Here is an 18,357-nt window from a genome sequence, read left to right on the forward strand (position 1 = left end):
TGTGGCATTGTGTCCCCCACTCTTCAGGAGTCTGTGATTCATTTACTGGCTGTGCTTTCTGGATCCGTGCACTGTAGTTTCTCTCAGCCCCGGTACCGTCGTGAGCTTTGTTATTCCTAGAGCAAACTGGTTTCTTTGTGTTGTGATTGTTTATATAGAAAATTTCACAGTTGATTCATGGCCGTAAAAAAAAAAAGCAGGAACACAACACACACACAGAGGAAACTGCATTATTGTTCCCGAACGTGTTGTTGTTGTCGTCGTCGTCGAGATTTAAGTGTTACTTATAGCTCCAAGATGTTTGAGTGTGAGTTTGGCAATATTTTTGAAACTCTCTATTGATTAAGCTGACTCCTTGTCTCTTGTGTGATGATGCAATAGTGCTCCCTGCTGGAAGAATCGTGGAATATAAGACTAGTAAAGGGACTAAAGTTTTCTTTTAAAAGTTGAGGCTTGAATTCTCTTTTCTAATTCATCCTTTTTAGACCAAGTACATGAATCATACCCGTAATGTTATTCTTTTATTTTATGACTCTTACTCCTTTGTGTGTTGAATTACTAGTAGCAGTTTTAATGAGAAAAGTATTACATATGTATGTATATGTTTATGTATATGTATATGTATATCATTTTAATGATTAAACAGTAAAAACTCCTCTAATCCTCTCTTGTTTTCCTTCCTTCCAGGTCTGCTTTGCTCTGGCACCAGGTCCGTGCACAATGAAGTTTAAGAGATGAGCCTGCAGCGAGCAGTCCCGTCCCTGCAGTTCCCGCCACTGGATCTTTACTGATTTGTACAACCCAGACGACGATGCCCCTGTCTCCCAGATAGCACTTCTGAGGACCAGGCCTTCACAGCACGCGTTGTGCACCATGGCAGGAGAGACCCAGCGAATGCACGCTGTCAAAAAGCTGGACGCTGAGTCCAAACTGCAGGATGAGGAGACAGCACTGGAGCAGCAGAGTGACAAAGCCACAAAGGAGTCTTCCGAGCACTTCTCAAGCACGGGCACTGAGGCCAGAGCCAGCAGCAGAGGGCCCGAAGCTGAAAAACTAGAAAAGGAAAGGGACTGTCCTCAGCAGCGTGAGGCTGTCATACGGCCACAACAGGCAGGAAAGATTGACTTCAGGTCACTGCAGAACCAATCGAAATTCGCAGCTGACAGGACTTGGTCAACTGGCAAAGGCAGCCCCCAGTCCCCGAGTGGAAAGGGCCGCAGCAGAGAGAAGGGGAAGCGGTCAGGAAAAGCAGAGCGTGGCAACCCGCAGCAGCTGTACAGACTTAGCATTACAAATCCACGCTCCAACAATCCCATTGGCATCGCCTACCCACAGCAGAAGGTTTCGCCACCCAAGAAGTTGGAGACCAGTCGCAGCCTACACTTGGGCAGCTACAGATTCCACGTTCCCAGTATAACTGAGCGAGAGGCCGAAATACAGCAGGAGGAACTCAGTTATAGCCGGTGCTTTCAGGAGGCCTCCTCTAATCTAACCTCCCCAAGCTATACCTCACAGGCACTGGGTTCCTCAAGTGCAACATCATTCCACCCACATCCACCTCTATCACAGCAGCAGCAGCAGCAGCAGCAGCAGCAGCAGCAGCCTGCCTCCATGGAGGGCAGCACTACACAGTCTGGCAGCCAGCTAATGCTGGCTGACTTTCAGCTTAGTGGCTCTAATGCATGGCAGTCTCCTGAAAGGACTTTTAATGGTGCTAATTATGGAGTTTCATCACAAAAATCCTCTACCCTCACAGATGCCAATAAGACAAGTGCCTTTGTGCCAGGACCTTTTCAATATGGATATAATTTTCTGGAGGAATCAACTTCAGATTCTTTTCCCTGTGAACAGAACCCTCAGTCACAAGACTTTACAGACTCCATAGGTTCCGTTCACGTGGCACACAACTCGTTTTCCTTTCCGTCAGGAGAAGGACAAAATATTGTTCCAAACAGCACTCAGTTCAGTAATGAACAGCAGTCTGAGGATGGTAGCTCTTACTCTTGCTCCCCTCAGTCACAGTACATTCAAGGGGTGGCATCCTCCATTCAGTGTCCGAGGAATCTGAGTGAGGACTCGGCCAGCAGTGACAGCTCGGGCTCCAGCTCACAGCAGTCAGAGCAGGGGAAGCTTGCACTGCCTGAAAACACAGAGACTAATGGACAGGCAGACAGTAGGGACACAAACATCACCTCGGGGAATAAGAGGAACTGCCACCCTAAAGACACAGCTGCCAACCAAAGAACATTCATTCAAGGAAGTGTGCACCACCCAAGAAATATTCCACAAGGTCCTGGCTCACACATGCACTTTACCAGTAAAACATTTAACAGCCCTCCAGTGAATAACATTCACACAGGCTCAAATCATTTTGATAAAAACATGAACAATAAGCTTCTAAATAGGTTACCACAGTCCTGGGAAGGTCAGAGTAAGGCATATTCACCAGCTGATCAAAACACAGTTCAGTATTCTGACATGAATGAAAAGTTTCAGTTCCAGGACCAGCCAGCACTTGACCCGAGGCCAAATTCATCTAAAAATAGTCGAATGTCCTGGCAGCAGATCCGGCCAACTTCTGCAATGCCAAACCAAAGCAGAATCGAGTTATCAAGGCAAATAAGCAATCAAAAATTGGCTTACATTGTTTCCCCCTCTGACTGGCAGGACGAGAGTAAATCGCATAAACATAACTTGTTGAAAAACCCCAGCTCATTTCAGAGCAGCAGAACTGGTGACGGCTTTTCAAACCAAAGACAGGAAACTGTAAAACATACCAGTAATACGGTCTCAACTTTTAAAGTAGAGGTGAGCCATGCGCAGGTTTGTGAATCCAAAAATAAGTCTGTGTACTATGGACTTAACCCATCTCTGCCAGTGGCACCAAGAAACTACAACTATCCACCATTACAGGCACCACCAATGGGACTTTTGATGGTGTCACCTTATGAATCCCCTTTGCCCTCCCCCCTTAATAACCACGCGTCCAGTAGTACGTGCTCTTCACTCTCCCCAGCTTCCACCAGCCCTGTTAACATCAGCTCAGAGGACAGTCAAATGTCAAAGTCGGCAACGTCGCACGCCTTTTACAACCAGCCCCAAACCAAATCCCAGTTGCCTTCGGATCACCTTGGCGCTCACAACCACCAGCTGCATTCTGATGCTTCGCGAATCCTTCCTTATGCACCGGACAGAGCCAAAGACGACATCATGAGTTACCTGCAGAACAGCACGCATCCAAAGACAAATATGGATGGAAACAAAGGTTATGTGGACAGTTTTGGGGTGGAGCATCACCAGCCTCCGCCACCGTACTCTGCACATCAACTGTTAGCCACCTCATTAGCCACGGCGAATCTTGACCAGTTAGATGTGCTTCTCACGTGCAAGCAGTGTGATCAAAATTTCAACAACCTGGCTTCATTTCTAGGCCATAAGCAATACTGTACTCAGCACACATTTGCACAAAATGAACTCAAAGACTTGTCAAAGACAGACGACAATAGGAAGTTTCACACAGAATCACCCAAAGCAGTACCTTCTGTGTCAAATGTTTCAATGACCCGGTGTCCGTCTGACCTCCACCTGTCCCTGTTGGACCTCAACAAAAATGGGGAACTGATATCTGACAGCGAAACAAAAGGAGATAGTAAGGACGATCCAATGAGACTCAACATGTTCTCTGGCCCGAGTAACATCGCCGTGCCTCTCCCTGAGCTGGAAATGGAGGATGCAAAATTAGACAGCCTCATCACAGAGGCGCTAAATAGACTGGGCTATCAGTCAGATAATGCAGAGATAGACAGCAGCTTTATTGATGCATTCGCTGATGACGACCTCACCTCTGTCAAAGCAACATCGAACAAACAATGTCTGAAAACCAAAGAATCCCTGGTCTTTGAGAGTAAAAATAAACAAGCAAGAGACGACGACAGGTCTTTCACACAGGGAAAATATTTCTATAAGACTGATGTTGAAAACCCCAACACAGCAAAGCAGTACACAGAGAGCAAACTGGAGAAAATATCGTTGGAACAAGGCGAGAAGATTAACATAAAAAAAGAAGTCTCTCATAAAAATTCAAGAATTGCCTCAAGGGAGAAGACGAGCGAGGACAGCAAAGTGAAAGAGGCAAGAAAAGTGTGCAAGAGTGAGGTTGAAAACACAAAAACGCAACGGTTTCTCTTATCGAACAAGCTGTCTGAACGTTGTGGGGTTAAAAGCTTACAGGACAGCTCTGCACCTCGCGGGTCAACGCCCACAAAAGTCTCCACATCTCCATCCTCTAGGACTGCAGTGAAAGAGAGCAAGAGGAAAAACAGTGGAGGGGGAACCTGGAGCAAAGAACTTATTCACAAAATAGTTCAGCAGAAGAACAAGCTCCATAAACTTCAAGTTAAAGGCACCAAAAACCTCCAGTTTTCCTTGGTGATGGAGAGACTGACTCCCACAGTACAGAACCCTGCATTCGGAGAATATGACTACGTCTCGGACTCGGATGACGAATGTGAGCCTGTAAAGATAGCAAGCCAAGGTCGACTAAATCAAGGAAGTCGTTGTAAATACACGTACACTAAAGAATGCAAATGGAGAGCAAGGAGTGAGAGGGACCAAGCAGCGTGGCGTCATGAGTCAAAGGAGTGTTTTGAGGTGAAAAAAAGTGAGGAAGTTTCACTCTCGCCTGAGAAACATGGTTCTCACCAGAGGCTAAGACGGAGGGGTAGCAGGTCATCCACAAGCAGTGAACTTAGCACATCTGTGAGTGTCTCCAGTGATAGTATGAACAGTCCCAAGAGCACTGATCGGGCTGACTCTGACTGTGAGAAGAAGACGGAAATAAAAAAGAAACCATCTTCAGAGCAGAAAACACATGAAAGGTCTTCTCCACAGAAGTTATGTAAAGAGTCTAGCACGCTAGCGCTGACATTCACTAAATCTGTCAGGAAGTACAACAGCGACAAAATCATCCTTTCCGACAACAAAGACAGTCCACACGAGGTAAAAAAATACTATTCAAATCCAGAAGTTGATGATTCAGAGTCATCCCCGCAAAAACCAAAGGAAACGCTGAAAAACTATGAAAAAAGCAGGAGCTTTCATACAAAATTAAGAGAAAGGCTGGCGTCGCACAGAAAAGAATCCACCAGCGTAGACGACAACACTCTAAAGAGAGTTGACAACCAATGCACCAAAGAAGAACCGACACCAAGTAGTAGTAGTAGTAGTCGTACAGATAGCAAGCTGCTACAATTTGATTCTCTCTCTCCTGCCATCAACAAAGACATTGATTTGAATATTGACAGAAACTCAAATGGCAAAAGCAGAGAGGGGCCCAAAGCTTTACAGCCAGAGCTACCAGACAGTTCCACATTGGAAAAACAGAGTGACAGTGTCTGTGTGGTGAAAGAGGCCATTACTTTAGGCAGTAACCTCAACACACACAAGGCAGCATCTTTGTGCACCTCATTGATGGATGAAGTGTGTCTATCTTCCACTGAGAACAGCAACCCATTGATACAGAAAGATTCGCTCCACCTCATGCCCTATCCTATGGATCAGGAACAAGGGCTCATGAAGTCGCCGCTCTCGTTTGACACTTCGTCAATGTTCGGGGACCTCGCAGGATTCGACAGTGGCCTTTACTCAGACATGCCAATTCAGAAAGAGGGTCTCCATTCAATCGAGAACATGTCTGATAAAAAGGAGCAATTTGTGTCGTCCTTTTCTCCCTTTCTGGAACACAGAGACTGGAACCTTATAGTTAGCCCTGTGCTACCGGACGAAATATCTCAGTACAAAGACAACTGTGAGAAATCCGATGAGAAGAAACTAGATTATAATCACATCCCGTTGTCTCTGCCAGAGAAAATTATTGACTACAGCGCAAATCTGAACAGCTGTGCATCAGAGGATGAGCTCGAGATAAAGAGGATCGTGAATGAGCTCGAAAACCAGCTGCAGACGACTAAGTTGGAAAGCCCTCCGTTACTGGATCACGATGTCCCTAAACAGCTGCAAATGAGCAAATTTTCACCTTTAAGACTGGGTGATGAGTCAGAGAGTGACAGCACTAGTCTTGATATGAGACCGATGGATGTCACAGTCACCAGAATGCCATCAGAGCCTTTCACAGAACCAGGACTCCCTTGGTCCAGTCCATTCACATTTGAGCTAATGGACGAACACCACAGTCCCCATACCCTGCATAACAATGACCCAAAGGCACTTGAACAATTCACTGAAAAAGAAAACGATTCACCAGTTATGATTACCACATCCTCACATGTCGAATGTTCACAGCTCCAGTGTGACCAACAATCCCAGGAGAGGCATGCTGAGAACGGGGCTCTTTTAGGAACAAAGGAAGATATCTTGGAAGAGAAGAGATATACTGAAAACCTCATGAAAAGCCTTGAGGTGATTTCCGACTCTATATTCAAAAAAGAACCAATACTATTGGAGAAAAAGGAGACGAATGTCAGCTCTCTCGCCAGTCAACAACATCAAGAAAGTGAATGTCAGGCAGCTGATGCTGTTACGAGAAAAGATCAGAGTGAAAAGGAGGCAATTACTGAGAATAAGAATATATTATCACCTCCAAATATCAACGAGAGGAAGGATAATATGGAATTAATTCTGAATGACTCACAGTCATCTTGCTCCAATAGCGCCGACGCCACAGTGAACGGAAACCAGCCAATTTCATCACAGCCAAGTGAGTCTCCGGAAAACAGTGATCGAGAGGGTAATGCTAAAGTCACATCAGAGGAGGACGTCACTGAGAATGAGTCTTTGATTTGGTCTGCTCACAGTTCAAGTGTGGCGACACACGACCTGCACAGGGTCGATAAGTCCTGTCGTCAAAAAGATGGCGTCGAAAACGATCACCGGGAACAGGAGTCGGAGGATGATCGCGAGGAAGCCCAGGCAGTGAAGGGAATCACTGGTCAGTCTGGCAGCCACCCTTCATCGCCAACTCTGCCTGACTGCAGTCTAAACATTGAGATGAAAATTGTAGATGTGTTGCAACAGCAGTCCTCTAATAATTATAGTAATACTGGAGAATTTAGCCCAATTCATGCTGGCGAATTATATATGGAAGCATCTGAGACTTTGATAGAGGCCGATGAAACGGCTAAAAATGATGATTTGATTGGACTTTCTCCATCCACACATTGTAGCCCTGTTGGGATGGGTGCTGTAAGTCCAAGAAATGGTTTGTCAGCGGACACCACGGAAAAGCCTTGTACGCCAATATTAGAGGAGACCACTAGAGAGAGGTCTAGTCACTGCTCACCTTTCCAAGACACCCAGTCCATTGACGGACAACACGACCTCTTGATATTTTCCCAGTCCGGTGCTCTCATTGACAGCGATTCCTGCAAAGCCATTCAATTCAACGACTCTTTGAAACCTCCACTGGGTCTTGCGTTTGACTCCATTCAGAAAGAGGATGAAATTTTGCACGTTCCAGACATCAAAGAACACCTTCCTGTTCATTTCATGGCAAGTCACCAAAACTCACCGTGCAGAGAGGAGATGGAAGAAAGTCATTGCCTTTTTCTACACACTGCTCCCCCAAGCAGTCCCCTGTTATCGACCTCACTTAAAATACCGATGCAGAAACTGGACCTAGAAGACAATTTGTGTCTCTCACAAATCAAATGTGATGAGCTGTCTGTCGATGAGGGCTCAAGTCGAAATGTAAAAGCCTCGACAGACAAAGATGGTAGCCAAAGTGCCATAGAGGCTCTAAACAGTGAAGAACAGTTGAAGGCACCAGGTGCGATGGAGTATTCTTTGATAAGCCCTCCTAACCTGGACTTGGGAATCACAGAGTGTAAAATCTCCGGCTCTGAAACCACCGGTCCCTCGCCACTTCATGTGACCAGCACAGCAGAACCGCCAGAGGTGGAGAGGGAGAAAGATCCAATATATGATTTCAAGCTGAGTCCTCTCAACTACAACAGCATTTCAGATGAACCTCCACACCTGAATCAATACGACTACATACCAATTTCACCAGCCAGTAAACCTGAAGACAGTAAGCAGAGTCCCGCAGATGACTGTGAACCATGTGACCTGATCGTTAACCCTACGCTGAAATTTGACAAAGCTGCAACAGACACAAAATCAAACACAGATTCTTTAGCTAAAATAAATGTATCAGATGAACCAATCGTTCTTCAGCAGCATATAGAAGTCACATGTTTTCCAATGGGTCTCCCAGCTGAAGTCAGTAGTAAAGATTGTTCAGGTGGTTGTTCAAAGAAAGACGAGGAGATTCATTATGAGCCAGTTGAGGCTACAGATCCGGAACTGGTCCATGCTGACTTGCTGAGACATGTTGAAGCAGCGGATTCGGATTCTCACAAGCCTTCTGCTGAGGACAGTTCACTTCACCATGCAGACATTTCAGATGGTCCACCCACTCCTAAACCAGTTATCATCTGTGAAAATGAAGAAATGCCTCTTCCACCAGACCCGTCACACAAACAACCAACAATAGAGACTGGCCTTTGTCCAGAGACATGCAAAGTACCGACAGAAATATCACAAAAGAAGACACAGAGCAGCACTCAACAGGGAAGAGAACTCTGTGAAATCTGCTTCATGTGTTTCAGGACTGTGCCAGGATTAAAGAGACATAAGGCCATGAAACATTTGGTTCGAACTGAAAAACACATTGGCCCACAGAAAACATCAAACCATCAGGCAAATATGCTCATTAATGAAGTGTCACAACCTCGAGAGAAAGAACATAAAGATGATTCACAGGCCTGTTATTTGACAAAAATAGATGGCCTGCTTGAGACAAGTAACACTCTCATCTCTAAAGCACCAGAGACCGAGTCACTCCTGGAGGAAATGGCAACTGAGAAAAATGCAGTGTCGGTGGATGAAACAGGCAGTCGAAGCCCTCTGCTGCCAGCAAAAGCAAAGAAAAACAACAAAGTGAGGAAGAACAGAACCGGTGAGATAAACACAAAACCTGACCCTTTCTCTGATGAGATTTTGAATATACTGAAAACAGACATCCTTCAAGCTTTAACTCCTGAATTCAAAAACAGTGGACCGCAAGCACGCTGCAAATCTCCTGAGGAGCAGGTGAGAATCAATGACGGAGCTGTTACCGCAGCAGAGGAATTCCCTAACCCTGTTACTTCAGACTCTGGCTTTGATGATACATCTCAAATCCCAACAAAAGAGACAAATGCACTGATTGAAACCGTGGCGCTAAGTGATATCAATCATACAGAGGAAATTAAATGTACAGGGTTGACAGAGGTGGCAAATGGAGAAGTATGTGCAAACAATGGTGTGGAAAGTGCTATATGTGCAGACAAGAAAATAATCAGAGAATGTGAAGAGGCCAGACAGAGTCTTTGTGAGCAGAAAGGATTAGAAGAGAACCTTGCACAGGAGAATCAGGAGAAAAGGAGCAACGTGGAAGTCGAGATAAAAAGTGAGGAGAACAGTGGCCCATCAGAGGAGGCCTCAAAGCCTCTCTCCAGTCCGAATGCTCCCCCTCTCAGTCCTCCTGGCTTATCATCTGACCTGAGGGCCTTACTCGATGATGACGCCACTTTCTCTCAATTGTTCCCCAGAGATGAGGAGGCAAAAAGGAAAAAGTGTCCAAGAGTGTACAGCAAAAAGAACAAAAGAGTAAAGCTTTCGTCCGACTCAAATGCTACTCAGGATTACGCTTCTTCAGAAAGCTTCGTGCCAAATAAAGATCAGTACACGGACAACCAAGCAGAGCCAGTCGCTGCCAATCCCGCCAACCACTGTGAATATGAGACAATATCTATTGATGATGCCATCCTGTTGAATATGTGCCACAACGGCACATTGAAGGCTGATGCCAAGCCACTGCCAGATTCCAAACAAAGTCAAAAGAAGGATGTTGATAAGGATCTTAAAGAGCCTGGCAACAATCTGCATACTCCACTTGAGAGCACCATTGATAAACCGTCAATCGAGTGGAGTGGCTCCTCTGATTTGACTTGCTTCGACGCAGGCTCAAGCGTAATCTCTGACCCCAACACCTGTAAACCTGAAGTGCCATCCACACCTCCTCCTCCTCCTCTGCCCCTCCCCGCTGTCCCATATCCTGTGGAGCCACCTGTCAAAGACAATGTCCAAACCACAGCGTTCCACAGCATCGACATCCAAAGCATCAACACCACATTTCAACTACCCGAGGTTCACATCTTCGACTCCAACGACATCTCGGTGTCTCCTACTATTACAACGGTTGGCGTGGAGAACAGAGAGGAAGAAAAGTCCAAGAAAGTAGCAGAGCGACGTGGAAGAAAACGGCAAGATGGTGGAATTAAGGTCAAAGATAAGCAATACAAGTGCAAAGTGTGCTTCACGTGGTTTCTCACCCTGGGTGAGCTGAACTTTCACAAGTTATCCCACAACCCCTCTCCACCTCCGACTTGCTACATGTGCGTGCAGCGCAAATTCAGCTCCAGGGAGCAGCTGAGAGATCATCTAAAGGAGAAACATGCCAAGAATAAGACAGGTATCTGGACCTGTGGAATGTGCTTGAAGGAGATATCAGACGTGTGGATGTACAACGAGCATTTACGCGAGCATGCCACTCAGTTTGCCCGCAGGGGTCAAACTCAAGGTTCAATATTAGACATCCCAGGTTGCTTCATGCAGGAGACAGCCGTGAAGAACTTCATCACCTCCATTATGCAACACCGCCCCAGCAAAGCCACCAGGGAGTCCAGCAAAGTCACAAAAGAACAGGAAAAGGCCGTCCCGCCGGGAACCTCTGTGAAAGAGGGGAGAACGTCGAACCGTGCCGAGCCAAAAGTTCACAGAACCAAAAGCAGTGGCGGAGCGGGTGGGAAGCAGAGCACGTTGACCCCACTGGAGGTCCTCCACAACACAGAGACATCTAAAAGTGTGGAGATGCATCCCAACTGCAAAGATCCATCTAGAGACTGCCACCACTGTGGGAAACAGTTCCCCAAGCCGTTTAAACTGCAGAGGCATTTAGTGGTTCACAATTTAGAAAAGATCTTCCTTTGTCACAAGTGTCCCGTCTCTTATCAGGAGCCACAGGCACTTAAAGACCACCTGAAGACGGCACACGAGGAGGTGGACGAGCCCGACTCAAAACACACCACTCTGTACACCTGTGAGCTCTGCGCCGATGTCATGCATGTGATTAAAAAATCTTTCATCTGCAGCACATGCAACTACACCTTCTCCAAGAAGGAACAGTTCGATCGTCACATGGAAAAGCACCTGTCCGGAGGGAACCAAGTTTTTAAATTCCGAGGCGTCCTCAGACCTGTCAGAGCAGCCATGTCCAAAGAAGATGAATGTGATTCACCTGCAAATAAAAAGAGAAGAATTCTCTCTGACAGTCTGCAAGAAAGTAGCTCTGACAGCACTCATTTGAGCTCAGCGCACTTAAATAAAAACTCTGAAGCCCAGTCCTCGAAAACCTCCGCGTTCACAGCGGACGACTCCACGCAGACCAGCGCAAATGAGTGCCACGGCGACACAAACGGTGCAAATGTGAAGACCGAGGACATGGCCGAGGACTACTCGGAACTACTTGTTGAGCTTGAGAAATGTATCCATATGGGCTCGTCAGGCTCTTCTACGCCCAAGAAAGAAGAGATTGACGCAAGTCCCTCAACTGATCCGAACAAAGAGGGGAATGGAAAACCTGTAGCTGAAGTGTGTGACGTGAAAGAGGAGAATGAGTCAGTCTCCATTAGAGCTGAGACATCCTCGTGGTCAGCAGCTAAAGAGAGCAGTAGTGTGGGGGAGGAAGCTCAGGAAAGCACAGCTGAGATGGAGGAAAAAACTAATTTGCCTTCTCCCGGTGAAGAGCCTGCTGGCATCTCAAGAGAAAATCTAACAATTTCAAACGCACCAGCGAGGCATGAAGTAGCAGTCGAAGTGATGGACCAGCAGAGGGACGATGAGCAGTCGCAGCGCATGTCAAAAGCGCCGAATAACGACAGCAAACAGCCGACTTTATCTCACGGTGCTGAGCAAGAATGTAGCAGTCAGACAAAAGACAGAGCTGCCAAAACAAATGACACGAAGAACAACATGATGACAGGCGGCACAAAGGCTCCGGAATCAACGCCGGTCCTCCACTCCAAGGTTTCCCTCAACACGTCCGTCTCGAATGAGGACAAAGAGTCTCTGAGGCCACAGAAGAAGAGGAAGGACACGAAATCCCCTCACAGCCTGCAAAGGGTCTCCTCTCCAGCCACACAGGAGAACTTCGGCGTTGACTCCAGGGCCAAAAAGAAATTTCGGGCCAGCAAGTGCGCAAACTCGTCTCTGCAAAGGAAGTCGGACGGACCCAGCGACTACCCCGTGCTGTCGTCCGTACGCGACGACGTCGTGAGCAACAAAATAGTCTCCAAGTTCAAGACGGCCAGCACAACTTTGTCGTCGAAAAGAAGTTTGCTCGACAGCTGTAGTCCAAAGAAAGCGGACAACGTTAACCCTCTAAACGGGGATTACAAAGCCAAAAAGGGAGCGATGGGCCGACCTTTGCATCCCCCTATTTCTAAAGTGTCTTCGGTTTCTATGAACAATGCTTTGAATAAATCCAGGCCAAAGATGGGGAATAGGTCAATGGAGAGCCACTCCTATCGGACAGTGGAGTCCCAGAACCACCTCTTAAGTCAGCTGTTTGGTCAGAAACTCACTAGCTTTAAGATTCCTTTAAGGAAGGACACGTCAGAATCTATTAACTGAGTGGGGGTTTGAGGGATCTGTGAATAAGAGACTGTAAATGTTTTTAAGACAATTCCTTATGGTGAATGAGATTGCACAGCTGTTTTCTGTGAAATGCTATCTTTAATTACTTACATAGTCACTTTATGTCTTTTTTGTACATTTTTTTTTTAACCCAAATGTGAGGACGAATGGCAGATATGGATTTTGGGTCTAAAAATGAATATGCTATTTGGGAGAATTTGTCTGCTTTATCCTATGTTGGATATTGTCCTTTTTCAGAGATTATATATGGTTAAAGTAAAGGAAAGAAAATAAGAATACTTGAAAATACAGTAAAGTATGTTTCCTCGAAGAAATGCATGTTGGTTTTGCATTCATAATATGATTTTATCAGTTTAAGTCTCTCTTTTTTTTTTTTTTTTTGCAAATGACGTCATAACTGACCTGGACTATTGTCTGTGCACCTTTCGTAAAAAATGCTTCCAGCATATTCATTGTAACTATTATTATTTTTTAACTTTACTGTACTGCATCGACAATGCTCATTTTTTTTAGCCTTTTGTATAAACATTACCTGGTGCTACGTTGTGTATTATCGTAATGTGAATGCCAATGCCCGCTGAAGGGAAAACCTGAGATCTGTAGCAGTATACAGTACATTCATTCAAACGATTTTACTGGTTCTCTTTTGTTTATTGAAGATACTGTGTCAACCAAGTGCATCAATGTAGACTGATAGATCAGAAAATTAGGAACAGTTCCATTAGTTTCCTAAGCTTAACGGATAAACTCGGGTGCATACATGGACATTACAGTCCACAGACCTGTATTGAGAGTTCTTCCCCTGCACTGATAACACCACACACCAATCAAAAACTCAGTCATCTGCGTCTGCGACTCATCAGACAACTGTTGAATTATGAATAGTATTTACTCGGACAACAAAGGTGCTTTATCTTGTTTATACTGTATGTACCTTATATTGTATGATATTGTAGGTAGACTGTTTGGTGTTAATGCTTCATGTCAAAGTTTTATTTTAATAATGTGCAAAAAGAGTCAGAGAAGAAAAAGGGAAATGCGGTGCCTCTTGCGAGTTGTAAAGCGGTTCACTGAATGCATCTTTTATAGTTGTTATTAAAGATCAGTGATGGTCCCTCCTCGCTCTTTTCTTCCTTTGTTTCACGGCGTGTATGTGAAAGAATCCCCCACTTCCATCCCTCCAGACTGCAGCTGTCACCACATGCATCAAACCCTGCAGGCAGGGGGAAGCTGCTTGTGCCTTGAGGCAAAAACAGGTGCGCACACACACACATAACAAAGTCTGACTTCACTGCTTCGTCTTCAGATCGGCGTAAATGTATCTTTACTTCGGGGGAAAACATCGGGGGAAAAACAGACAACGGTTACATTTATCCAACCATATGTTTGTCTCCGTGAGCACTGACGAACGAGCAGGAGACTCTCACTTCTGTCGTGTTGCTCTCCTTACCATGTGTAAAATGGCTTCTCTTCCTACATGAACACTTTTTCACCATCACATAGGAATAAAAAGCCATAGCACACAGTGGCAAACGTACAGAAAACGCGCACGTTTAATATGAAAAGTCTCGTTTTCATATCATCCACGGAAGTCCTCCACGTGTGACCTGTGAAGAGGAGACGACAAGAAAACAAGGAAGGATTATTTTTCTTTCATCACAATCCATCATTAAAGCACAAAATATTTCATATCAGAATGTTTTGTTTATTTGTATTATCCTTAATCAAAGGGGACATTGTTGTGCAGTTTTCACACACATCCAACGGGCAGACACCAAAGACTGGATAACGATTAAAACACACTTCCATTGAAACTGGTAGTAGTAAGATTAAGATTAGATTGAGAGTTAGGGCCAATTCCAATTCCTATCTTAACCCTCAAGCTCAACCCTTAATCTTAACTGGCCCTCAAAACCAAGTGTTGAGGGTTATTTTGTCACTTAGAAATGGGACACCCCTTAAATGCAGATACGTCTTCAGACTGTAGGGGGCAGAATAACGCGAAAGCTGCGTCCAGTCTGTCAACTCCAAAAAAGAAGAAGAAGAAGAACACATTTACGTCACGATTATTTATTACGATTCGTTTGTCAGTCAAGTTATTAGGTTGTCAGTTAGTTATAAGATGATACTCTTATGGGCCTAAACTAAGATAATACAATGGTTTTCATCATTTTTATATCTCTATTAACAAAGAAAATACTTCATTTGTATCGCACTCGCTTCGCTGCTTTCGACACCATCTTTCTTATGTAAAAAAACATGCAATGCATTCTGGGTAGCCCTTGCTCCCAAGGGTGGTCTTGGGAAAATCTCAATACTGAGGGCGATACAGCCCTTAAACTTGCCCCTCAACTTCATTTTTCTGAGAATCGGGACAGCACTTGCACTAGAGGGAGCGCACATTTTTGAGATTGAGGGTTAAGAAAGGAATTGGAATTCACCCTTAAATTCAATGAAATTAACAAATAAATATCAATACAACCATGAATATAGTATAATAATACTTTTTTTTTAAAGGCAACAGATTTCAGATAGCACACAGTGAAATTACATGACTTAGTATTATTCAGTGAACAATGTGTTCTAAGCAGATCATGTGACCAAACAACAAAATCACCATCATTTTTTTTTGGGGGGGGGGGGGTGGGGGGGAATACCTGTGCTGAAATAAACATTTTCAAAATAAATATCTGGTCAAATGAATTCGATAAAACCTCCCATGTTTGGTTGTTCAATTATAAACGTACTCGAATCTTTCATGAATTGAGATGTCATTAGTATCATCCAGAATAACGTCATGAGTTTGTATTCACATGATAAACAACCACTGAGACACGTGCTGATTGTAAATACATCCTCAGAGACTGTGGCAGACATCCATGAGCAGAGAGGAGAACCGCAGTGCCTTTGCTGAAATAACCTCTCTAATTAATTTAGTGGGAATACTGGTTTGGCAGAACACACCGAGACGATATTTTTGGACTCCGGAGACACGAGGAAATACAACATGTGTAAGTGTTGCTGAATTATGGACCACTTCTACTCTCTGTACTGAAGTTTCACCAACAGGATTTAAATCTAGGAAGGTGAGATGATTCACTGTGACACTGTTAGACTGTTAGACTGTGTCACTGTGATACTTTTACACTGTTAGACTGTGTCACTGTGATACTTTTACACTGTGGTACTGTCACACTGTTAGACTGTGTCACTGTGATACTTTTACACTGTTAGACTGTGTCACTGTGATACTTTTACACTGTGGTACTGTCACACTGTTACACTGTGACACTGTTAGACTGTGTCACTGTGATACTTTTACACTGTTAGACTGTGTCACTGTGACACTGTGACACTGTTACCCTGTTACATTGTGACGCTGTGTTACTGTGACACTGTTACACTGTTAGACTGTGTCACTGTGATACTTTTACACTGTTTAACTGTCACACTGTTACACTGTACCACTGTGACTCTGACACTGACACTGTTACTCTATGACATTGTGACGCCATTACACTGTGATACTGTGACACTGTTAGACTGTGTCACTGTGATACTTTTACACTGTGACACTGACACTGTAACACTGTGGTTTTGTGACGCTATTACACTGTGATATTGTGACACTGTTAGACTGTGTCACTGTGATACTTTTACACTGTTTAACTGTGACACTGTTACACTGTGACACCGTTACACTGTGCCACTGACACTGTTACACTGTGACATAGTGACGCTATTACACTGTGACTGCAAGTCTGTGACACGATTACACTGTTACACTGTGCCACTGTGACCCTGACACTGACACTGTTAATCTGTGACACCGTTACACTGACACTTTTACTGTTACACTGACACTGTGACACTGTGACTGTGACATTGTGACGCTATTACACTGTTATACTGTGACACTGTTACACTGTGACACTGTTACACTGTGACACTGACACTGTGACTGCAACTCTGTGACACTGTTACACTCTGTGACCCTGAAACTGACACTGTTACTCTGTGACACGTTACACTGTGACACTGACAGTTACACTGACACTGTGACGCTATTACACTGTGATACTGTGATACTGTGACACTGTTACACTGTTACACTGTGACACTGACACTGTGACTGCAACTCTGTGACACTATGACACTATTACACTGTCTCACTGTCTCACTGTGACATTTTTACACTGTTACTCTGTGACACGTTACACTGTGACACTGACACTGTTACACTGACACTGTGACGCTATTACACTGTGATACTGTGACACTGTTACACTGTTACACTGTTACACTGTGACACTGACACTGTGACTGCAACTCTGTGACACTATGACACTATTACACTGTCTCACTGTGACATTTTTACACTGCTACACTGTGACTGTGATTCTGTGATATTGTGACACTGTTAGACTGTGTCAGTTCTCGCATAAACCAAATGAAAAGTGTGAGGCTGGATGACCATCTGGTGTTTTCATTGCAAATGCATTAACCATAATTAGACAAACAATAATAACAATAATGTGTTGCTTCACACAAGGTTAAAATACGATAAAATAGACCAGTTTGCATGTGCAACTCACATAGATACATAAAATCGGAGCAGACAACAGAACTTTACAGTATAAAAGTCCAACATTAGATTTGCTGTTGTAGTAATATTATAATCACCATACGCAGTATAGTTATTTCACTGTCACTTTATCGGAAAATATTGAGAAAATCATGGAAATGTGTTTGCGGGTTTTAAAATAACACATTTCTCAAGGAAAAAACACTTCACAATCACACAAGCACAATCCCGACGACGCTCTTAAACGTGGAGTGGAATCAGAATGAATAATACTGGTGAAAAACCTGTTGTTATCATGTTGATAAACATCTGCTGTGAAAAAGGTCTAAAACACCAGGTTTATTCAAGACACATGAGTTAAACTCATCAAACTTTTGCACAGCACTGTATGACATGTAACCTTTAAACATATTGGAAAAAAAAAAATGATTTCCAAATTTTCTTTTAATTAAATACTAATTTAAACACGGCCCGTCACGCATTCACTGATGAGGCTTCATTTCCCTGAAGCACAACACTCTGAGCAGCTTAAATGGTAACCAGTAAGTGTTCGTTAATGTGTGTTACATTAGTTTATCGGCAGAAATTGTGCACGCTACTCCTTAGTATGTTTTGTATAATAATTGATGGCTTTAATAAGAACTGATGTTTAGTTGCAGCCTTAGAATTCACTTTTTACATGTACTTTAGCCAAAGGTCATGCTTTACCATGCAGTACAGCCGTGGGTCGCCATGTTTCCACAGCAGCCACAGGGTATTATTGACTCAAGTATTGTACTTAGTTACTTTATAAATCCTATCCGTTACTGAGTAAAAATACAAATTCAGCACAATGAAGACCTACAGGGGGGAAATATACAGCAGAACCAGACAAATGATGATGTGATTAGCATTAGCACTGGCGCGTAAACGTAGAGGGCGAGCGCCAAAAGTGACGTAATATCCTGTGTCGCGCCGGGCGTGTGAGCTCCAAAATAGTTTTGGATTTCTGAGCCCTT

At 44.3% G+C, this 18,357-nt stretch overlaps 1 protein-coding gene across 1 annotated transcript; it reads left to right on the forward strand.

The window, feature by feature from the left end:
* Positions 1 to 873: 873 nt before the first annotated feature.
* znf469 (zinc finger protein 469) lies at positions 874 to 12,814 on the forward strand (the record flags this gene model as incomplete). Its single annotated transcript, XM_083893419.1, has 1 exon — positions 874 to 12,814. The coding sequence occupies one exon, from the start codon at positions 874 to 876 to the stop codon at positions 12,748 to 12,750; it is 11,877 nt and encodes a 3,958-aa protein (XP_083749545.1). The 3' UTR covers positions 12,751 to 12,814.
* Between the last annotated feature and the right edge of the window lie 5,543 nt (positions 12,815 to 18,357).

The sequence above is a fragment of the Microchirus variegatus genome, assembly GCF_963457635.1.
Source record: "Microchirus variegatus genome assembly, chromosome: 8".
Classification (NCBI taxonomy): Eukaryota; Metazoa; Chordata; class Actinopteri; order Pleuronectiformes; family Soleidae; genus Microchirus; species Microchirus variegatus.